At 43.5% G+C, this 24,003-nt stretch overlaps 1 protein-coding gene across 1 annotated transcript; it reads left to right on the forward strand.

Annotated features, from left to right (window-relative positions):
- Nucleotides 1-1,935: 1,935 nt before the first annotated feature.
- On the forward strand, nt 1,936-5,345 carry LAX1 (lymphocyte transmembrane adaptor 1). Its single transcript, XM_059904614.1, has 3 exons — nt 1,936-2,032; nt 2,714-2,799; nt 4,602-5,345. The coding sequence occupies exons 1-3, from the start codon at nt 1,951-1,953 to the stop codon at nt 5,343-5,345; spliced, it is 912 nt and encodes a 303-aa protein (XP_059760597.1). The 5' UTR covers nt 1,936-1,950.
- Nucleotides 5,346-24,003: the final 18,658 nt, after the last annotated feature.

The raw sequence follows: 24,003 nt of genomic DNA on the forward strand, positions 1-24,003 counted from the left end.
GGAGTCCTGGCGGTCAAGGTCAGAGGGAAAGTGGTAGGAAATGAGGTCAGAGGCAGGCAGAGGCCAGAATAGAAGAGGCCAGGAAGTCCTCACTGGGTAGGGACTATGGATGTTATCCCAAGTGTGATAGGAAGTCATGGAGGGTATCATAGCAAGCAGAGGAGGGACGTGATCTGATTTACCATTTAGAGGATCACTCTGGCCCGTGTGTGAAGATAGTGTGTTGGGGCCAAGAGTGAAAGCAAAGAGACCCATTAGAGAGATTCTTGCAAAGGTCCACTTGGAATGCACTGTGGTTCGGACCAGGGTGGTGGTAATGGAGGAGCAAGAGGTGACTGGTTTGGATAGATGCCCAGGGAAGAGCAGACAGAATCTGCTGGTTAACTAGAAGTGGGGTGTGAAAGAAAGAAAACATTCAAGGATGGCTCCAAGGTTTTTGGCCGAGTCATTAGATGATGGGAAACACCAGAGGAGCAGGTTTGTGGGGGGAGAACAGGAGTTCTGTTTCAGACATTTTTGGTTTGAAATGTCTATTAGGCAACCTTGTGGAAATGTCCAATACAGAGTTGGGTAAACAAGCCCAGAACTCAGGAGGACAAAAATCTTCCCTGATAGATGACCTGGTTTCTAGTAATTGGGGGAGCAGGTCTGCTAGTGAGTCCTTCTGTAACCTCAATTGGCTGCTTCTTATAGGCAAAGCAGAGCAGTAACTCCGTGCCTGCCTGGGAATTGCATGTAACCCAGAACTAGCTCCATGCATTTGCATTGGTTAAATTCCGCAGAACACCAGAGTGTTGCTTAGAGACCAGCTCCACAAGTTGGTGCTACAGGGGTTATTCAAGTGCAGACAACCTGGACTCTTGTCCCAGAGCTGCTCCCTAATTTTAAGTTGGGTAATCTTCTCCTTCGAGCAAGACAGAAAGCCCAGGAGCAGGGAATGGGGGAAGCAGGAGCAGGTGGACTTGACATTACAAGTTTGGAAGACAGCATGAAGCCATAGAAAGAACAGTCTTTTGGCCCAAACAGACCTAGACTCACGTTCCGTCATGCTCTTTCCTACCTATGTGATCTTTGACATGTTACTCTACCTTTCTGAGTCTAATTCTCGGATTCCTTGGTCACAAAGAGAAATGGGATTGTTGTACAGATTAAATAAGGTTCACATGCAAAACACTGTCATCCAGTAGGCATTCAAAAGGGATAGATTCCTTCTCCCATGTCCTATTTCCCTCTCTCCAAGGGAAGATGACCCTCTCTTCCACCACCCAGTCCATCCCACCTCAGCGTTCCTTCACCGGGCTCTCATTCCAAATCCTCGAGCCCTACCTCCTAAAGGAAGCATCTTCTCCAACTTCCACCCTCCTATGGCTGGGTCATGGCACTTGGTTTTCCTCGCAGAGCTAAAGACCACTACAGCAGCATCTTTTCTGGGTTTGCGGGACTCCTTGCCATCCTCCTGGTTGTCGCAGTTTTCTGCATCCTGTGGAACTGGAGTAAATGGAAGAAGCGTGAGTCCCTTGTTTGTCCAAAGTTGAGACACCCTAAGATCAATCAACTAGCCAGGTATTTAAAGCCCAGTTTACCCTCCAGAGATAAACTGTTGGGCTGGGTAGTCCTCTGTTCTTACCTGACACACGGGTCATGGTCTCCCTTGGGATCCTAAGCTGTGGCTCCATAAGGCTCAGTGCTGAGTGGAGTTCCATTTTGAAAGTCATTGCCCTGGTATCCCTGTGCCCTGCTTCTGTCCACTGAGTCCCCTGTGCTTCTAGCTCAAAGGGAATTGGTCAAGTCTGAAAACATATTTTTCATGATACATGGTGAGGGTGGGCAATATTTTCAGGGACCATCTCATCCCCAGGGGGCCCCGCATTCTGTGCAGCTGGGCCCAGCCATGACCTCCGTGTCTCTCATTGCCTTGCAGGGCAAGTTCCTTACTTCCGAGTCACCGTCATGCCCTTGCTCACTCTGCCTCGACCCAGACAAGGAACCAAAAATATTTATGACCTCTTGCCCCGAAGACAAGAAGAGCTGGGTAGGTTTTTCTTTCTAATCCCTGGAGTCCAGACCTACAGAACTTCTACCCCCGGAATGTACCTCTCACCTGGAAGCAACTTTCTCTAAAGTTGCAGACCTTTCTGCCCTTCAGGGAGCATGAGAGAGAATGGGATAGATAGACTGCAAGATGCAACTCCAGTGGGGGCTTGGAGAGCTCGAAGAAGGGAGCGGGGGGTCATCTGGGTTGGGGGTTTTGTTTGTTTCTTTTTCCGATTTCATTGATAAAAAATGGACATACATCACCGTATAAGTTTATGGAGTACAGCATGATGGTTTGATTACATAGACAGCAGCTTTGGTTTTTCTTGACGTAAGTTAAGACGTAAGCAGGCGACAGCTGGGTATGTCTAGCATTGGGAAAGACATACAGAAGGAGAAAATGGCCTCCAGCCTCAAGGCAGGGAGGGTTCGCCCCAGGAGCCTCCTTCCCAGCCTCCTCAATTCCTGTGCTAGTGTCCTTTTGTCCTCAGCTAGCTGAGGAGGGTTCCGGGTCCCCTAGCACATCATCCCTGTAGCCCTGACCCTCTCCCCACAGAACGCCAGGCCCCAAACACCAGACATCACACAACCCACTTCACCCAAGATGCAGGGATTGTACAGGCTGAAGCACTCGGAGGACTGGCTGACTATGTTCAGGTTTTGTTCTCTGTCCTTTCAGGAAGACATCCGTCAAGAAGTATTCGTATTTTCAGTACCGAGAGCCTCCTCTCCAGAAATTCTGACAGCCCTCCCTCTGAGCATGTGGTAAGAGTCAAGAGAAATGACAACCCGTTTGGGAGAAATGATATGTCTCTGGCAGAAGAGCTGAAGTGCAAGAGTTCTAGGTCTTGGCTCTTGTTTCACCGCAAATAGCATGTCCTTTGGCACACACACTCTCCCCCTGCCCCCCGCCCTCGAGGCCCTATTAATAAATTGGGACGACTAGCCTCAGGACTTCCCTCCCAACCAAGGCAAAAAACTTAGAAAGAGAGGAGCAAGCACTTGGGATTTTAGGAAAGGCACCAGGGCACATGTATTCAAGGACACGATGTTAGAGCTGAAATGTGTTTTCCAAATGAGTGTTGTCCCCTTCAAAGTCATCACCTTGGGAGGGTACCTAAATATTCCAGCAGTGCTGTTCGTGCTCAAAATACTCTTAAAGTCCTACTTTGGCAATTACTTCTGAGCCTATGTCAAATTGTTTCAATCCTCCTCCATAGCAGAAATACTCGTAAGTTCACTCAGCACTGTAACTGGTGTAGAAAGCACTGAGCACGTCGGGGATACCTTTGCGGTTACAAGGGGACTATTGCAATTAATAACAATAATCCCGTGTGTCTTGTAGTCTGGCTCTGAAGGCAGCTCCCCAGGAGGAGTCACACCAGGGACAGTAGAGGGACTGTTTTGAAGATCAGGGTGCTTATTTCCATAGATAAGTTCTCATTAGCTTGTGAAAAGAATCAGTTCCTTTGGTTTTGTGACCGTCCTTGGGTAAGTACAGCCATGCTGCAGCTGCTGCTAATTCGGTTGTTACCCAGCCTTTCTTTACTCAGGGGCTTAGGTTGATTACCATGCGGCCACTCCATGTCGCCACCTTTGCTTCCTCTTCCTCTTGCATGTCCCATCCTTGGGCTCTGCTCCTGCTTCTAAGACTTCCTGGGGCAGAAAGTCTAAGTGGCTGATAAAAGGAAGAGCAGAGGAAACTCCATTGCTAAAGCTACTTCTAGGACTCAGGTGGGCCCTGAGGGAATTTTGCATCTAGAGTTTAGATCTCAAACTGGCTTAAGCCCACAAACATGTTTGGATTGTACTCTGTAGTGTTTGAAGGACATTTTGAACCAGTTGGCAACATTTAAAAACCCAAATGATTTCACATTAAAGTCCAGATGTCCAGCTTTTCTTGAAAATCAGAAGTTCTGGAAACAACAGACTAGCATCTCTAATTGGCCATAATCAGCTGATCTGCGTGTCAGCTGCCCCTATACTAACATAACAACAAGCATTTTTTAGTGTTTTCTTGTTCCAGGAGTTATTCTAAACACTTTACGGTCAGTAATCCATTTACTCCTCACAAAACCCTCATGGTGTAGATATTATTATGATTATACCCATTTTATAAGTTAGGAAACTAAGGCACAGTGAGATTAGGTGACTTTCCCAAACTCAGCACAGCGTGGTGAGGCCTGGGACTTGCACCCTCAGTCTGAGCCTAAGCCTCTACCTTTAACCACTATGCCGCGCCTCTCAGTGTGCTCTGGGGTGGCAAGCTCTCTCCAATTCATAATACTTCCCCCACTCCCCATTGAAACCCCACAGTGTGGCCAAAAAACAGTTGCAATTTATTGTCAAATTTACACTGCTGCTTTCCTTAAACTCAGCCTACTTCACTTATTCCTACCTAGCATCTGAAGCCTTGAGGTTTGAGACCCCTGATTCAGACCTTTTCTCCAAAGTGAAGAACTGAGAGAAAGAACCATTAGATGTAGTAGTACTGGGCGGGGAAGAAGAAAGGTTTTGTCCATGTTTCTACTTCTATCCTGTCACTGGCTTTCTCTTCTTACTCATAGCCCTCCCAAGCAGGTGATGCCCTCCATGTGCACAGAGCCCATACTCATGCCATGGGGTATGCAGTGGGCATCTATGACAATGCCATGGGGCCCCAGATGTGTGGAAACCTCACTCCCTCAGCGCACTATGTCAATGTCAGAGCTTCAAGAGATTGCCCAAGCACTTCTTCAGAGGATTCAAGAGATTATGTCAATATCCCCACAGCAAAGGAGATTGCTGAGACTTTAGCTTCTACCAACAGGCCTCCTGGGAACCTCTTCATCCTCCCAAGTACCAAGGTGCTGGAGTTGACTGAAGAAATAGATGAGGGCTGTGGGAACGCCAGTGACTGCACCAGTTTGGGGTCTCCAGGAACTGAGAGCAGTGATCCACTCAACGATGGGGAAGGGTCTTCTCAGACCTCAAATGATTATGTCAACATGGCAGTGTTGGATCTCGAGACCATCCAAGGGAAGCAGCCCTGGGGAACTTTTCAGTGCTGCAGAGATTATGAAAATGTACCACCAGATCCCAGTGGAAACCAGCAACAGGAGGAGAAGGAAGCGACATCCTCAAATACAGACCACGTAGAGGGCAGGACAGATGGTCCCGAGACCCACATCCAACCTGTCGTGCAGTCAGGGAGTTTCCTGGCCTTAAAGGATTATGTGACCTATCAGTCATCTGCACAGAGTGAGAACAGTCAGATGAAACATGGAGAAGAGATGTCAAATGAAGACTCTCATGACTACAAGAATGTGTGAGCTGCCAAGGTAGGAGGTAGGGACTTTGAGCAGGGGCCTGACACATGGCTCCTTCCTGATGAATTAAGACCCAGCCACCCAGCTGGAAAGCCACATGGAGTGGTCTATCCTGCCAGATCCATAGCCATTACAGGGTCTAGTGAAGACCCTTGACCACCCTTGTATTTCAGTGGATTCATTTGGTTACGCTAAAAAGAAGCTGAAATGAGTAGGGAGCTAAGAGGCTCACAAAAGCAGAGGTTTGAAAAAGTCAGAAAGAAATTCTTCTCAGGCAGGGTGCTGTTATCTCTCATACCAACTTAAGAATGCTGAAACTGCCTTATAGGACTGTGAGGAGGTTAAAAATGGAAGAGTACTTTAGTAGACAGTGGAAACAGGAAGTAGTCTAAAATCATTACCTTCACTAATACCAGCAGGCTGCAAAGCAGGAATACAGATTATTTGGTAATCCAGGCAGAGGCCAAAAGGAACGAGGAAGTTGGGTTGGGGTGGGGGGACAGTTGCTGCTCTCAAATGAGTGTGGACAACCAAACGCTGGAGAAAATGCAGAACAATAGGAACTCTCGCTCATTGCTGAAGGGATTGCAAGGCATAACATTCACTCTGGAAAACTGTTTGGCAGTTTCTTATAAACATAAACCTATTATACAACCCAGTCATTCCACTATTAGGTATTTATCCAAGTGTGAAATTTGTATTCACAAAAAAACCCATACATGACTGTTTATAGCAGCTTTATTCATAATTTCCAAAACCTAGAAATAACCCAAATGTCTTTCAACAGATGAATGGATAAACAAGTGTCCTATATCCACACAATGAGTTTATCCACACTCAACAGTAAAAAGGAGTGAAGTAGGTTCATGCAATAACATGGACAAATATTAAACGTATTTTGCTAAGTGATAGAAGCTAGACCTAAAAATCTACATATTGTATGGTTCCATTTATATGACATTCTGAAAAAGGCAAAACTATAGGGGTGGAAAACAGATCAGTGGTTGGCAGGTTTGGGGAGAGGGAAGGGGTTTACAACAAAGGAGCTGTACAAGGGAATTTTTAGGATAATTGTTCTGTATTGTACTATGGTGATGGATACATGATTGTATTCATTTGTCAAAACACACACAAAAAAAGCTGTATAGCACAAAGGGTGACTTTTATTATATGCAAATTTTAAAAAAATTCACCAGGCTGTCAGGGGAACCCACAATAAAATTCAGATTGTAAAAAATGAATCTAACTGCTTCACAAATGTATGACATAATCTGACTGAAGGGAGTGGGGGAAGAAATGAACGGGCCTAAGTAATTTTGGAAAACAATGTTCTGCTTGAAACTGTAAGATAAAGACACAAAGAACTGAAAACAAACACTGCAGTCTAGTTGGTAAATTTGTAGGGCATACTTGAACAAATAAGTAAATATATTACAGGTAGGGAGAGGCAGGTTTCTTACTGTCAGAGAAAGAAGTGACAAATAAGCAAGTAGAAAAGGAAATATAGACGTGTATATACATAGGCTAGTATACATATATATTTCCTAACTGTCCACTGGAGGGTCTAGAAGCAATCATGGTCCAGTAGCAGTGAATGCACTTAGCTGTCAGAGCTTGGTTTCTAAACTTGGTAGACACCACCTTAACCATGTGATCAAGGTCAACTCACCAGTAATAAGTTATATTGCTATGTGATCAAGGAGAAGGGTACTTCACCTCCGTGGTATTCTTCCCCAAAATCCACAACCCCAGTCTTATCATGAGAAACATCAGAAAACTCAAATTGAAAGACGTTCTACAAATACCTGACTGGAACTCTTAAAAGTGTTAAAGTCATGGAAGACAAGGGAAGACTGGAGAAACTGTCAGACTGGCAGAGACTAAGAAGACATGACGACTAAAATATAACATGATGCCTTGGATTGGATCATAGTACAGGAAAAGGGCATTAGTGGAAAAAATGGTGAAATGAAAAAAAAGAAAGTCCATATTTTAGTTAATAGTATTGTATCAATGTTAATTTCTTAGTTTTGATAAATGTACCATGGTTATATAATTAACATTAGGGGAAGCTGGGTGAAGGGTATACAGGAACTCTCTGTACTATCTTTGCGACTCTCCTGTAAGTTATGTCAAAACAAAAAATAATTTTAAAACATGGACAAAGCTGGAAGTGAAGACATCTAGGCTCATTCCACTTAAGTAAATGTGCCTTTGTTCCTTTTTCTGCAAAATGGACATAATATAAAGCATATGCTACTGTAATTGTTCTGGATATTTGTCTGTTTTCTGCATTGTTCTGTTAATGTATGTACTCAGTCTCTCCTATCAGACTGAAATCACTTTGCCTGTAGGAAAATATAATTAAATCCTTTGTATTCACCCTAGTTCTTGGCACAAGGCCCAAGATAAAGTCAGGTTATCGATGTGACAGTTGATGATGTGGTTTCAGTGCATGTCTTTATAAAATGTTGAGTGAGGTTTTTCTGTGGTTCAGGAATGGAGACTAAGGCTTAAAGCTAAGTACCCAAGGTATAAAAACATCCCACATTCTGAGTTCAGAGCACCACCAGCTGTTAGGGGTCTGCCAACACCACTCAAGGCTTACTGAGAGTAGGAAATTAGTCCTACCATGTACTGCTCTCCACCACATCGCATCCCTGCTCCACAGGAGAGGACTGAGATGTGACTGCGGTTAGCCTTTGAGGACATGCTGGTCAGGAAGAGTTTCTTTCCTCCTTCACTGCCCCCATCCCCAGGGATGCTAACCATCTCTTCTGCAGAGTACCTGATGCCCCAGGAAAGGGAGAAAGACCAGTGTGTTGCCAGAATTGAGAGAAAGGGCTGTGGAGCAGCTGGCCACCCACCGTTGGCCATGGCAGCAATAAAAGTGTCACCAGAGGAAGGCATCTGGACCTGGGTCATTTTGTTGGCACCACCTCAGCAGGGTGCCAAGGCAAGGGGCCTCTAGGATAAATCTGTGAGGTATAGACCATCTGAGGTGGCTTCACAAACACTTGGGTGGGTGCTATAGACTGAACATTTGTGTGCCCCCAAAATTCATATGTTGAAACCTAATCCCCATTGTGAGAGTAATAGAAGGTGGGACCTTTGGAAGTGATTAGGTCATGACGGTTGAGCTCTCGTGAATGGGATTAGTGCCCTTGTAAAAGAGGCCCAAGGGAGCTCCCTCACCCCTTCCTCCCTGTGAGGACACAGCAAGAAGATGGCTGCCTATGAAGCAGGTGTCAGGCTCTCACCAGACACCAAATCTGTGAGTACTTTGATCTTGGACTTCCCAGCCTCCAGAACTGTGAGAAATAAATGTTTGCTGTTTAAGTCACCCAGTCTATGGTATTGTTGTCATAGCAGCCCAAGCAGACCAAGATGGTGGGATAAAGACAGATTTTTACAGGAGCTAGCTCTCTCATACCTGGTGGCTATATTTTGGGTAGATTTCTTCATTGCTCTCAGATTCACTCTACATGTGACCAGCATTTAAATTCCTGCCACACAGAGGGCACCACATCAGTCTGATATTGATGGCCAGTAAAGGTTGGCCTGGGAAGCAACAATAAGCACAGAGGGAGGATGGCAACCTCACTCAGTCAAGTAAGGAGAGATTTATGTCAGATGTGAGATGAAGATTCAGACAGAACTGAAAAACACTGGCATGTAAGGATTCTCATAACCAAGAGACAGTTATGTAGTTGAACCCAAGTCCATGTGCCCGACATACAGTGAGGCCAAACAAACTGAAATGTCAGCGTTTGGAGCAGAAAAAGGTTTATCGCAAGGGCCATGCACGGAGAATGGGTGGTTCATGCTCGGAAGACCTGAACTCCCCAGTGGTTTTCAGGGAAGAGTTGTTTTGTTTTGTTTTGTTTTGTTTTGTTTTGTTTTGGCTGCACCACTTGGTTTACAGGATCTTAGTTCCCCAACCAGGGACTGAACCTAGGCCACAGCAGTGAAAGCGCTGAGTCCTAACCACTGGACCGCCAGGGAATTCCCAAGGAAGAGTTTTTAAAGGCAATATTTGGGGTGAGGGCTGCAGGGTGTACAACTTTCTTCGGACTAGTTGGTGGTGAGGTAAACAGGGTGGTGTTCCAGGAATCTCAATCATCAACCTTCTGGTTCTCACCAGTCTGGCGTCTCAGCATGTATTTACCATCCTCCAACTGGATGGGGGTCTTAGTTCCTGCAGAACAACTCGAAAATATGTATCAGATTGTTATGTGTATTCCCTGAGGCAGAACTAGGACTCTTCTATCACTGAATTATTGTTTCTTGACTACTTTTCCTGTGTTTCTGCATTCTTTAATTAGTAACTGCTTGAATTTGAATCTGTTCTTTGGAACTCAGGGAAGGCCTAGGAGACTACTAAAGCCTTCTTCTATAAACAAGAAGTGGGGGGTTATCTTTTGTACCTGGGAGGGCCCCACAGGATCCTGCTCGGTGTCAATCCTTGCTTTTCTTTGATACTCCTCAATCTTGAGGGGAACAGGAGCGGGACAAGAAAAGGAATAAAGTTTTGGATAGAGAGGTTAATCATAAACTCAGCAGAGGAACTCAGTTTTAGGGGGACTCAAACCCAGCCAAAACCTAGATGGAACTTGAACCCAGGGTCTCTTTTTTTTTTTGTCTGTTTTTAAATAAATGAATTTATTTATTTGTTTGTTTGTTTATTTTTGGCTGCATTGGGTCCTTGTACTGCTCACAGGCTTTCTCTAGTTGCAGAGAGCAGGGGCTACTCTTTGTTGCAGTGCGCGGACTTCTCTTTGCGGTGGCTTCTCTTGTTGCAGAGCACGGGCTCTAGTCATGCAGGCTTCAGTAGTTGTGGCACATAGGCTTAGTTGCTCCGAGGCATGTGGGATCTTCCCGGACCAGGGCTCAAACCCATGTCCCCTGCATTGGCAGGCGGATTCTTAACCACTGTGCCACCAGGGAAGTCTGAACCCACAGTCTTTTAATTGAGATCACACACCTGGTCTCAGGACTTAACGGAGCTCAGGTTCTTAATGTTTCATCACAGAAAGAATTTAGTGAGAGACAAAGTGATAGGTAAGAAGTGGATTTATTTAGAGAGAAACACACTCCACAGAGTGTGGACCATCTCAGAAGGCAAGAGCGGCACCAGGGTATGAGGTTGCCAGTTTTTATAGGGGTGGGTAATTTCATAGGCTAATGAGTGGGAGGAGTATTCTAGTTATTTTGGGGAAGGGGCAGGGATTTCCAGGAACTTGGCCACCACCTACTTGTTGACCTTTTATGGTCAGCCTTGGAACTGTCATGGCGCCTGTGTGTGTGTCATTTAACTTGTTGATGTGTTACAATGAGCGTATACTGAGGCTCAAGGTCTAGCTGAAGTCTTGTCTGCCATCTTGGACCTAGTTGGTTCTAACCAGTTTATGTCATGTCCTATGGCTTTGTCATTCTTTTAAAGGTTGTGCCCTGCCCCCCTTCCCTCCTGTTTCAGTTTCAGTTATGAGATGAAAAATTATGGGATCAAAATGAGTTGTTAAGAGAGCTACCACCCAGTAAGAAAGGGAGGTTCAACCTACAACTTGGGTGGCAGGTCCCAGAAAAAAGAAAGCCAGCTCATGCTTATACCCCAATGAGCTGGACACCTCAATAAAAAAGAAAAAACAAGCCCCAAATGGAGTCATTTGCCCTCCACTACATCAAACCACGGCTTAATTGCAGTGTCAGTTCTGCCCAGAAATGTGACCTGTAAAACAATATGAAATTTCCTGATCAGTACAAGTGAGGTAATCTGCATGATAAAGATCCTTGCTATTCCCTTCCCCTCAAAAAGAAGAGGACCTGGCCCAAAGTAACCTTTTTCTTTTGCTAATAGCTTTCTTGTCCCACCCTGCTTTCTATAAAAGCTTTCCATTTTGTACCACTCCTGGAATGCTAGATGGGATGCTGCCTGATTCTTGAATCGCCCAATAAAGCTAATTAGATCTCAAATTTACTTGGCTGAATTTTGTTTTTTTAAATATCAGTTACCCTTACATACATTCTCCCAAATTGAGAATAATTAATAAATTATTTTCTCAGATAGGTAACCTTTCTGTTTATTTCTTGTTCTGAGAATTTTTACAAATGAATGGATGAAAGACTTTATTATAATTCTTTCCCCTTACAGTTTTTTTGCAGGAAGGGGGACCCCTTCCATGGCCCGAGAGTGGGCTCTTGTCTAACACTCGGAAATGAATTATCCAAGGAGGCACACGTGCTGACAGAGCAAGAGACTTTATTGGGAAAGGGCACCTGGGAGTAGAGCAGGAGGATAAGGACTGCTTTGCCACCTGACTCACAGTCTCGGGTTTTATGGTGATGGGATTAGTTTCCGGGTTGTCCCTGGCTAATCATTCTGACTCAGGATCCTTCCTGGTGGCGCGTGCATTGCTCAGCCAAGACGGATTCCAGCGAGAAGGATGCTGGGAGGTTGGTAGGATGGGCTGGCATCTCCTTTTGACCTTTCCCAAATTCTTCCGGTTGGTGGTGGCTTGCTAGTTCTGTGTTCCTTACCAGGATCTCCTATCATAAAATAACTCATGCAAATGGTTACTGTGGTGCTGGCCAGGGTGGGCGGTTTCAGTCAGTGTTTCCCCAACAGTTTTTTTTGTTTGTTTTGTTTATTTTATTTTATTTATTTTATTTTTGGGTGTGTTGGGTCTTCATTGCTGCACACAGGCTTTCTCTAGTTGCGGCAAGCGGGCTTCTCATTGTAGTGGCTTCTCTTGTTGTGGAGCACGGGCTCTAGGTGCACAGGCTTCAGTAGTTGTGGTGCGCGGGCTTAGTTGCTCCACAGCATGTGGGATCTTCCCAGACCAGGGCTCGAACCTGTGTCCCCTGCATTGGCAGGCGAATTCTCAACCACTGCGCCACCAGGGAAGCCCTCTCCAACAGTTTTATTTTCTCACATTAGTTGCCAGGAAATTTTGAGTTACATTGAATGCCCAGTTGTGAAACAGGAGCGAAGGGGGGAGGGCACAATCTTTAAAAGAATGACATAGCCATAGGACATGACAAAAGCTGGTTAGAACCAACTAGGTCCAAGATGGTGGAAGATTCGACTTCCAGTAGATCATGAGCCTCATTATACACTTATTGTAATACATTAGCATGCTAAATGACACACCCATCAGCACCATGACAGTTCTGAAGCTAATCATAAAAGGCCAAAAAGTGGGTAGTGGCCCAATTCCTGGAAATCCCCACCCCTTCCCCCAAAATATTTGGAATAATCCTCCCACTTGTTAGCCTATGAAATTACCCAGCCCATAAAAACTAACCACCCCGTATTTCGAGGCCTCTTGCCTTCTGATGGCCCACACTCTTGCCTTCTGATGGCCCACACTCTGTCTGTTGAGTGTATTTCTCCCAAGGTCACTCTCACCTTTTGAGATGGACCACATTCTGTCTATGGAATGTGTATCTCTTTAATTAAATCCATTCTTACCTATCACTGTGTCTCTCACTGAATTCTTTCTGCAATGAAACTTAAAGAACCTGAGCTTCCTTAAGTCCTGAGACCAGGTGTGTGATTTCAATTAAAAGACCGTGGTTTCAAGCCCCAATCTGAATTCTGGCTGGGCTTGAGTCCTGGCACATGGGTTCATGTCCCATCTGAGTTGTGCAGTTTCAGCTGCAGTAATTGTCCCATCTCATATGCCTGATAATGCTAAATATGAAGAAATTTTTTCAAGATCAGGATGAGAAAGTAGATATAAAAATAACTTATTCATTATGAGTCCTTAATTAGTTAAATATAGTAAGTTAATTATTCAAACTTGTAGCATATAGATTGTGACTTCCTTCAGAGTACTGTTTAGTATCAAATACAGAAGCTGGCTATGTCTCCTCCTTCTGTCTCTATCATTCACCCTCTAATGGTGAGCAGAGGACATTCCCTCTGGCATGTCTCCTTCCTGAACACTCCATTAGTGTCACGGTGCTTTATCGTCACTTCTGGTTTTCCGTTGGGCTGAGAGCCTGTATGAACTTGCAAATACTTCCAGAAACTCTCAGTCTTAAATGAGTCAATAAGCTGGTGTCACAGAAAGAAGGCAATGGTGTTCTAGGAAGCACAAACAACCAAGGAAATCTATCATAGCTATTCTTACTTCTGTTACTATTACCCAAATACTGGCTTCACCTCTTTGTGGGTGTCAAGCCAAAAGACTCAACCAAGCCAAGGAGCAGAAGGAAGGATTTATTACTTACAGCAAGTAAGGAAAACACTGGGGATCTTTCCCAAAGCAGTGTCTCCTCAAACAGCAAAAGTGGGGAAGATTTTTTTGTTGTTTTTGTTTTTGTTTTTTTAACATTTTTTATTTCTTTAATGTTGTATCTATTTTGTTTATTTATTTATTTTTGGCTGCATTGGGTTTTCGTTGCTGTGCGCGGGCTTTTCTCTAGCTGTGGCGAGTGGAGGCTGTTCTTTGTTGCGGTGCGCGGGCTTCTCATTGAGGTGGCTTCTCTTGTTGTGGAGCATGGGCTCTAGGTGCAGGGGTTCAGTAGTTGTGGCACACGGGCTCAGTAGTTGTGGCTCACGGGCTCTGGAGCACAGGCTCAGTAGTAGTGGCGCACGGGCTTAGTTGCTCCATGGCATGTGGGATCTTCCCAGACCAGGGCTCGAACCCGTGTTCCCTGCATTGGCAGGTGGATTCTTAACCACTGCACCACCAGGGAGGCCCAGGGGAAGTTTTGAATTGGGAAAAGGTTAGAGTCCAAGACTTAGTTGATTGAAGTCACGAGGGCCAGAAAAGGTCAATATCATCATTCTTTAGGTTCCAGCCATTTTGGGGTCTTAGCAAGATTTACCATCCTCCACCTGGCTGGGAGCCTTAGTTCTTGTAGAACAACTCAAAGATGTGTATTTGTTATATAAAAACAGTTCCATGAGGAGGAACTGTTTTTATATAACTCTGTTTTATCACTGAACTATTGTTTCTTGGCTGCTTTTCCTGTGTTCCGTTAAGATCATTCATTACTGAGATTTGTTCAAGGACAAGAATTATGGCCAGGCTTATATCACAAAATGGCTTTGGCCAAAATGACTTTTCTTATGTCAAAAAGCTATATCTGGTTCTTTTCCTCCTGGGACCCCCTACCTTATCTATGTACATTATTTCCTTGTATTGGTTAACCACTTATGTTTGTAGGGGAGCAGAATTTTGCCACCGCAAAATATGCCCTTTTGTCATAAGGATTATTTTAAACTGGTTATTTTAAAGAAACTGCAGACACAGGAGAAGCTCTGAAAACTGAGAAAAATTTACCCCATTGTAAGAGACATTGACATTTATAAGGGAAATCTCCAATGGAAGGGTGTCTCCCTCACTGTACCAGGAAGAGGGGGATGACTAAATCTTTAGAAATTCTTATCATTGGAGAAGGCAGCAACTTAAATCTGCATAACAACCTTACCCTTGTTTACTGTGCTTTTCCTGGTGATCGCCCATAACTGACTCCCCATCACCATGTCCTTTGTCTTTAGCTGAAGATGGTATTTAAGGTGCCCTTTTCCACCATTTTGGAGAGTTACTCACTTTTCCTAGGTCTGTCCCAAGTATACATGTTATTAAACTTTTGTGATTTTTTTTCTTCTGTTAATCTGTCTTACGTCAGTTAGGCCAGCCAAGAAACTTAGAAGGGGAGAAGGAAAATCTCCCTCCCTGCCCCCACTGAAAAAATTACATTATCAAGAAAGGGAAAAATAGGGGAATCCGTGGTTTTTTCTTCTGTCTGCCCTTACTCATCAAGTCAAAATTGGAGAGTGTTGATAGAATGCACGTCTATCCAGCAGTGGAGTTAATTTTTTTAATATAATTTATTTATTTATTTTTGGCTGCATTGGGTCTTTTTTTTTTAACATCTTTATTGGAGTATAATTGCTTTACACTGTTGTGTTAGTTTCTGCTGTATAACAAATGAATCAGCTATGTGTCTCCCTACCACCCCTCTAGGTGGTCACAAAGCACCAAGCTGATTTCCCTGTGCTATGCAGCTGCTTCCCACTAGTTATCTATTTTACATTTGGTAGTGTATATATGTCAATATTACTCTCTTACTTCGTCCCAGCTTACCCTTCCCCCTACCCGTGTCCTCAAGTCCATTCTCTACATCTGCATCTTTATTCCTGTCCTGCCCCTAGGTTCATCAGAACCATTTTTTTTTTTAGATTCCATATATATGTGTTAGCATACGGTATTTGTTTTTCTCTTTCTGACTTACTTCACTCTGTATGACAGACTCTAGGTCCATCCACCTCACTACAAATAACTCAATTTTGTTTCTTTTTATGGCTGAGTAATATTCCATTGTATATATGTGCCACATCTTTAAACATTCATCTGTCAATGGACACTTAGGTTGCGTCCATGTTCTGGCTATTGTAAATAGTGCTGCAATGAACACTGTGGTACATGCCTGTTTTTGAATTATGTTTTTCTCAGGGTATATGCCTAGTAGTGGGATTGCTGGGTCATATGGTAGTTCTATTTATAGTTTTTAAAGAACCTCCATACTGTTCTCCATAGTGGCTGTATCAATTTACATTCCCACCAACAGTGCAAGAGCGTTCCCTTTTCTCCACACCCTCTCCAGCATTTATTGTTTGTCGATTTTTTGATGATGGCCATTCTGACTGGTGTGAGGTGATACCTCATTATAGTTTTGATTTGCATTTCTCTAATGATTAGTGTTGCTGAGCATCTTTTCATGTGTTTGTTGGCAATCTGTAAATCTTTGGGGAAATGTGTATTTAGGTCTTCTGCCCGTTTTTGGATTGGGTTGTTTGTTTTTTTGATATTGAGCTGCATGAGCTGCTTGTATATGTTGGAGATTAATCCTTTGTCAGTTGCTTCGTTTGCAAATATTTTCTCCCATTCTGAGGGTTGTCTTTTCATCTTTTTTTATGGTTTCGTTTGCTGTGCAAAAGCTTTTAAGTTTCATTAGGTCCCATTTGTTTATTTTTGTTTTTATTTCCATTTCTCTAGGAGGTGGGTCAAAAAGGATCTTGCTGTGATTTATGTCATAGAGTGTTCTGCCTATGTTTTCCTCTAAGAGTTTTATAGTGTCTGGCCTTACATTTAGGTCTTTAATCCGTTTTGAGTTCATTTTTGTGTAAGGTATTAGGGAGTGTTCTAATTTCATTCTTTTACATGTAGCTGTCCAGTTTTCCCAGCACCACTTATTGAGGAGGCTGTCTTTTCTCCATTGTATATTCTTGCCTCCTTTAGCAAAAATAAGGTGACCATATGTGCGTGGGTTTATCTCTGGGCTTTCTATCCTGTTCCATTGATCTATATTTCTGTTTTTGTGCCAGTACCACACTATCTTGATTACTGTAGCTTTGTAGTATAGTCTGAAGTCAGGGAGTCTGATTCCTCCAGCTCCGTTTTTCTTTCTCAAGATTGCTTTGGCTATTCAGGGTCTTTTGTGTTTCCATAGAAATTGTGAAATTTTTTGTTCTAGTTCTGTGAGAAATGCCATTGGTAGTTTGATAGGGATTGCATTGAATCTGTAGATTGCTTTGGCTAGTATACTCATTTTCACAATGTTGATTCTTCCAATCCAAGAACATGGAATATCTCTCCATCTGTTTGTATCATCTTTAATTTCTTTCATCAGTGCCTTATAGTTTTCTGCATACAGGTCTTTTGTCTCATTAGGTAGGTTTATTTCTTGGTATTTTATTCTTTTTGCTGCAATGGTAAATGGGAGTGTTTCCTTAATTTCACTTTCAGATTTTTCATCATTAGTGTATAGGAATGCAAGAGATTTCTGTGCATTAATTTTGCATCCTGCTACGCTACCAAATTCATTGATTAGCTCTAGTAGTTATCTGGTAGAATCTTTAGTATTCTCTAGGTATACTATCATGTCATCTGCAAACAGTGACAGTTTTACATCTTCTTTTCCAATTTGGATTCCTTTTATTTCTTTTTCTTCTCTGATTGCCATGGCTAGGACTTCCAGAACTATGTTGAATAATAGTGGTGAGAGTGGGCAACCTTGTCTTATTCCTGATCTTACAGGAAATGGTTTCAGTTTTTCACCACTGAGAACGATGTTGGCTGTGGGTTTGTCATATATGGCCTTTATTATGTTGAGGTAGGTTCCCTCCATGCCTACTTTCTGGAAAGTTTTTATCATAAATTAGTGTTGAATTCTGTCGAAAGATTTTTCTGCATCTATTGAGATTATCATATGGTTTTTCTCCTTCAGTTTGTTAATATGGTGTATCACATTGATTGATTTGCATATATTGAAGAATCCTTGCATTCCTGAGATAAACCCCACTTGATCATGGTGTATGATCCTTTTAATGTGCTGTTGGATTCTGTTTGCTAGCATTTTGTTGAAGATTTTTGCATCTATGTTCATCAGAGATATTGGCCTGTAGTTTTCTTTTTTTGTGACATCTTTGTCTGGTTTTGGTATCAGGGTGATGGTGGCCTCATAGAATGAGTTTGGGAGTTTTCCTCCCTCTGCTATATTTTGGAAGTTTTTGTGAAGGATAGATGTTAGCTCTTCTCTAAATGTTTGATAGAATTCGCATGTGAAGCCATCTGGTCCAAGGCTTTTATTTGTTGGAAGATTTTTAATCACAGTTTCAATTTCAGTGCTTCTGATTTGTCTGTTTATATTTTCTATTTCTTCCTGGTTCAGGCTCAGAAGGTTGTGCTTTTCTAAGAATCTTTCCATTTCTTCCACGTTGTCCATTTTATTGGCATAGAGTTGCTTGTAGTAATCTCTCATGATCCTTTGTATTTCTGCAGTGTCAGTTGTTACTTCTCCTTTTTCATTTCTAATTCTGTTGATTTGAGTCTTCTCCCTTTTTTTCTTGATGAGTCTGGCTAATGGTTTATCAATTTTGTTTATCTTCTCAAAGAACTAACTTTTAGTTTTATTGATCTTTGCTGTTGTTTCTTTCATTTCTTTTTCATTTATTTCTGATCTGATATTCATGATTTCTTTCCTTCTGCTAACTTTGGGGGTTTTTTTGTTCTTCTTTCTCTAATTGCTTTAGGTGTAAGGTTAGGTTGTTTATTTGAGATTTTTCTTGTTTCTTGAGGTAGGATTGTATTGCTGTAAACTTCCCTCCTGGAACTGCTTTTGCTGCCTCCCATAGGTTTTGGGTCATTGTGTTTTCATTGTTATTTGTTTCTGGGTATTTTCTGATTCCCTCTTTGATTTCTTCAGTGATCTCTTGGTTATTTAGTAGTGTATTGTTTAGCCTCCATGTGTTTGTATTTTTTACAGTTTTTTTCCTGTAATTGATATCTAGTCTCATAGCATTGTGGTCAGAAAAGATACTTGATATGATTTCAATTTTCTTAAATTTACCAAGGCTTGATTTGTGACCCAAGATATGGTCTATCCTAGAGAATGTTCCATGAGCACTTGAAAGTGTATTCTGTTGTTTTTGGATGGAATGTCCTATAAATATCAATTAAGTCCATCTTGTTTAATGTGTCATTTAGAGCTTGTGTTTCCTTATTTATTTTCATTTTGGATGATCTGTCTATTGTTGAAAGTGGGGTGTTAAAGTCCCCTACTATGATTGTGTTACTGTCGATTTCCCCTTTTATGGCTGGTAACATTTGCCTTATGTATTGAGGTGCTCCTATGTTGGGTGCATAAATATTTACAATTGTTATATCTTCAAATGGATAACTAATAAGAACCTGCTGTATAAAAAAATAAAATTCAAAAATTCAAAAAAAAATGTTATATCTTCTTCTTGGATTGATCCCTTTATCATTATGTAGTGTCCTTCCTTTTCTCTTGTAACATTCTTTATTTTAAAGTCTATTTTATCTGATATGAATATTGCTACTCCAGCTTTCTTTTGATTTCCATTTGCATGGAATAACTGTTTCCATCCCCTTCCTCTCAGTCTGTATGTGTCCCTAGGTCTCAAGTGGGTCTCTTGTAGACAGCATATGTACGGGTCTTGTATCCATTCAGCTAGTCTATGTCTTTTGGTTGGAGCATTTAATCCATTTACTTTTAAGGTAATTATCGATATGTATGTTCTTATTACCATTTTCTACATTGTTTTGGGTTTGTTTTTGTAGGTCTTTTTTTGTTCTTGTAGGTCTTTTCCTTCTCTTGTGTTTCCTGCCTAGAGAAGTTCCTTTAGCATTTTTTTGTAAAGCTGGTTTGGTGGTGCTGAATTCTGTTAACTTTTGCTTATCTGTAAAGGTTTAATTTCTCCATTGAATCTGAATGAGAGCCTTGCTGGGTAGAGTACTCTTGGTTGTAGGTTTTCCCCTTTCATCACTTTAAATATGTCCTGCCACTCCCTTCTGGCTTGCAGAGTTTCTGCTGAAAAATCAGCTCTTAACCTTATGGGGATTCCCTTGTATTTTATTTGTTGCTTTTCCCTTGCTGCTTTTAATATTTTTTCTTTGTATTTAATTTTTGATAGTTTGATTAACATGTGTCTCGGTGTGTTTCTCTTTGGGTTTATCCTGTATGGTACTCTCTGTACTTCCTGGAGTTGATTGACTATTTCCTTTCCCATGTTAGGGAAGTTTTCAACTATAATTTCTTCAAATATTTTCTCAGACCCTTTCTTTTTCTCTTCTTCTTCTGGGACCCCTATAATTCGAATGTTGGTGCATTTAATATTGTCCCAGAGGTCTCTGAGACTGTTCTCAATTCTTTTCGTTCTTTTTTCTTTATTTTGTTCCCTGGCAGTTATTTCCACCATTTTATCTTCTGTTCTTCTGCCTCAGTTATTCTGTTATTGATTCCTTCTAGAGTATTTTTAATTTCAGTAATTGTGTTGTTCAGCACTGTTTGTTTGCTCTTTAGTTCTTCTAGATACTTGTTAAATGTTTCTTGTATTTCCTCCATTCTGTTTCTGAGATTTTGGATCATTTTTGCCATCATTACTCTGAATTCTTTTTCAGGTAGGTTGCCTATTTCATCTTCATTTATTTGGTCTTGTAGGTTTTTACCTTGCTCCTTCATCTGTAACATATTTTTTGTCGTTTATTTATTTATTTTTTAGATGAGTGGTGCTGTATCCCTCTCTCACTGGTTGTTTGGCCTGCGACATCCAGCACTGGAGTTTTCAGGCTGTTGGATAGAGCTGGGTCTTGGTGCTGAGATGAGGACCTCTGGGAGTCCTCACTTCGATTGATATTCCCTGGGGTCTGAGGTTCTCTGTTAGTCCAGTGGTTTGGACTCAGAGTTCCCACCACAGGAGCTTGGGCCTGACCTCTGGCCTGGGCCCAAGATCCCACAAGTTTCGTGGTGTGGTTAAAAAGAAAAAAAAAGGAAGAAAGAAAGAAAAAAAGGAGCAGTACAATATCAAAGAATAAAAAACAAAATAAAATTAGAAAGATAAAAAATATATTAGGAAAAATAAAACTATAATTGAAACAGCTGCAACAGGTAAAATGAAACCACAATAGAAAAAGGAAAAGAAAGGGGTGGGGGGGGGGGAAACAAGCCAAAAGGAGAGAACAATAACAAAGTATAAAGAATAAGATAAAATTAGAAAAATAAAAGATTTGTTAGGAAGAATAAAAATATAAAAGAATCAACAACAGTGAATCAACAAGGTAAAACAGAACCCCAATCTAAAAGAGGAAAAAAGAAAAAAAAAAAAAAAGCCTTGGCTAGGGGGGCGGAGTTTAGGCGGGGGTGGAACTTAGGCAGGGGTGGGGTTTAGGGTGGGCCAGGACCTAGGCGAGTGGGTGAGGGTGACGTTTGAGCATGGGGCGGGGCCTAGGTTCTGGACCCATGTAGCTGGAAAAAGCCCTGGAGGCGGGGCCTAGGCGGGGCAACGTTCAAGCTTGGGGCAGGGCCTCTGCTTAGGACCTGAGCGGAAGGAGAGAGGCGGCACGATGAATGGAGGGCGTCTGGAGTGTGGAGTTCTGGAGTTTGGAGGTAGGGCCCTGAGTGAGGGTGTGTCAGTGGGTCTTAGGCCCAGTGCCGTTAGAGGGGGTCTCAGAGGGGTTCTCTGAGTATAGAGGTGGGGCCCTGGGTGGGGGTGTAGGGGTGGGGCTTGGGTTCTGCACTGCAGGAGGGAGGCTCCGAGGACAGAGGATTAGGCCCTGGAGCCCAGCAGGGTCCCCAGTGCCTAAGTGGACAGGGAACGCACTGGCCGTGTTCCCTTCCGTTCCTTTGCGCCCCTCCCCCACTGTCTCCCCCAGGGTCTCCCCCATCGCCAATGGACCCCTAACCATTTGTGGGTCCCGCTGGGTGTAGGAACACCTCCCCTCCCCCAGCCACCCCTCAGGGGTGCCATTCCTGGGAGTCCGGCCTTTACTTTTGCTCCCCCTTCCTCCCCTCCCACTCCCTCAGGACCAGCATAGCTGGAGGGCTCCTCGGTGGGCAGAGGATCAGGCCCGGGATCTCAGCAGGTTCCTGGGAGCCCAAGTGGGCAGGGGAACCCTGGCCATGCTCCCTTTTGATCCTCTGCCCTCCCAATGGTTCCCCAATTTACCCCTTTTGGCGTGGGATCCCTTCCCCTCCCCCAGGTGCCCCTCAGGAGCGCCAGTCCCATCTCACCTCCACTTCTCCTCCCCCTTCACTCCCCCCACGCTGCACGTCCTACCCGGTTGCTGGGGGTTCCTCCTGTCCCCTTAGGTGTCCGTGGTCCCCCACCGGTGCCTGGTAGATACCCTAGTTGTGAAGAGATGCGAATTCCACATCCTCCTAGTACGCCATCTTGACTCTACATCCCTGCATTGGGTCTTCGTTGCTGTGCATGGGTTTTCTCTAGTTGCAGGGAGCAGGGGCTGCTCTTCGTTGTGGTGCACGGGTTTCTCATTGCGGTGGCTTCTCTTGTTGTGGAGCATGGGTTCTAGGCGCACGGGATTCAGTAGTTGTGGCATACAGGCTCAGTAGTTGTGGCTTGCAGACTCTAGAGCACGGGTTCAGTAGTTGTGGCACATGGGCTTAGTTTCTCTGTGGCATGTGAGATCTTCCCGAACCAGGGATCGATTGCATGTCCCATGAATTGGCAGGCAGATTCTTAACCACTGCGCCACTAGGGAAATCCAGAGTTAACAATTCTAATCACCGATTGCGGCATGTGGGGAGTTTCTGCACACCAGGTAATTCTCCAACAGAGCTTGGTATCCTACAGTTCAATTCACTTCTGACACTATCTACCCTGAGATAACATCAGTTCCCACAGGTTAAGGGTTCAGTCCTACAAGACCGCCTTCCATTTCCAATGCCAACTGCAAGTCCTGGTTGTTACCCGTGCTTCTGGTTATAAATCAGAGTTTCTCACAACTGCCTTCTTGGGTTCAATTAGTTTGCTAGAGCAGCTCACAGGACTCAAGAAACTAGTTAACTCACTAGATTACCAGTTTCTTACAAAGGGTATTAAAGGATATGACTCAATAACCAGATGAAGAGATATGCCAACTAAAGAAGTTACTCACCATCTGGTTCTGAAACCGAGCAGGACCCTGTGGCGCTCCTGGGCACAGAAGCCTTTCTGTGTCCCCCATTTCTTGTTTGTAGGGAATACCCTTCAGCCTCCATAAACTTCCCTGAGTACCAAAAGGCAGGTTCAAACAGTTGCTAATCAGGGAAGGGAGGGGATACAGAGACAAGGGAGGAGGAATCAAGAAAATATAGTGCAGCCTTGGGGCAGAGTCCTGGTTCCGCCTCAAGGGATACACATAACAATATCTTTGAGCTCTTCTGCAGAACTGAAACCCCCAACAGTTGGAAGATGTTAACTACTTGACGAAGCATTCTTCATTCCAGAGAGAAGGGCACAGTTTGATAACCTTGAGAATCACAGAACCTCATCAGGTGACCACCTGAGGCCAGATTAAAGGAATGGAGGCCCTGCACACACCCTGATCCTTATCAGCAACCCTGCCCTTGAACCACTGCTATAAAACTCCTCACCAAATCCCCCCTGGGTTGGGACACATAGTTTTGAGGGCATGAGCCTGCTGTGTCCCCCTTTGCCTGGCAAAACAATAAAGCTATTCTTTTCTACGTCACCCAAAACTCTGTCTCCAAGATTCAGTATGGCACCGGTGCACAGAGGCCCAGTTTTCAGCATCAGTTCTATAAGAATTAAGTCATTAGCCTCTCAGTCACTGACCTTCAACACACCCTGTAAGGAATTCAGGGTGGAGATCAGGAATTAGGCATTCTGTGCTCTGGAAAAACTGGCAAAACAGGCCTTCAGATAGTTAGATATTTTCAGGAGAAATTTGTTACGAATCTGCAGTCTTGCATCTTCCCATTCTTAGAAAGTCACTAAAACTGTTAGGGGAAACACTGACCAAAACCGCCCACCCTGGCCAGACAAGATAGTAGCTGTTTGCACAAGTTATCTTACAACAGGAGGTCCTGGTAAGGAACGCAGAACTAACAAGCTACCACCAAATGGAAGAATTTAAGAAAGGTCAAAAGGAGAGAGGAGACGCAAGTGAAGATATCCTACCAACCTCCCAGAATCCTTCTCGCTGGAATCCATCTTGGCTGAGCAATGCACACACCACCAGGAAGGACCCTGAGTCAGAATGATTAGCCAGAGACAACTGGAAACTAACCCCATCACCATAAAACCCGAGACTGCGAACAACATGGCAGAGCAGTCCTCCTGGGTTCCCTTACCCTCCTGCTCTCTGCCCGGTGCCCCTTCCCA

This window comes from Balaenoptera ricei, chromosome 1, assembly GCF_028023285.1.
Source record: "Balaenoptera ricei isolate mBalRic1 chromosome 1, mBalRic1.hap2, whole genome shotgun sequence".
NCBI classification, from domain to species: Eukaryota; Metazoa; Chordata; class Mammalia; order Artiodactyla; family Balaenopteridae; genus Balaenoptera; species Balaenoptera ricei.

What these genes read in the sequence shown, in the direction of transcription:
- LAX1 (XM_059904614.1), top strand. Translation starts at nt 1,951, where the DNA reads ATGCCCTTGCTCACTCTGCCTCGACCCAGACAAGGAACCAAAAATATT. An exon ending in CCGAAGACAAGAAGAGCTGG is followed by an intron (nt 2,033 to 2,713) that starts GTAGGTTTTTCT and finishes CTGTCCTTTCAG; the next exon opens with GAAGACATCCGTCAAGAAGT. An exon ending in GCCCTCCCTCTGAGCATGTG is followed by an intron (nt 2,800 to 4,601) that starts GTAAGAGTCAAG and finishes TCTTACTCATAG; the next exon opens with CCCTCCCAAGCAGGTGATGC.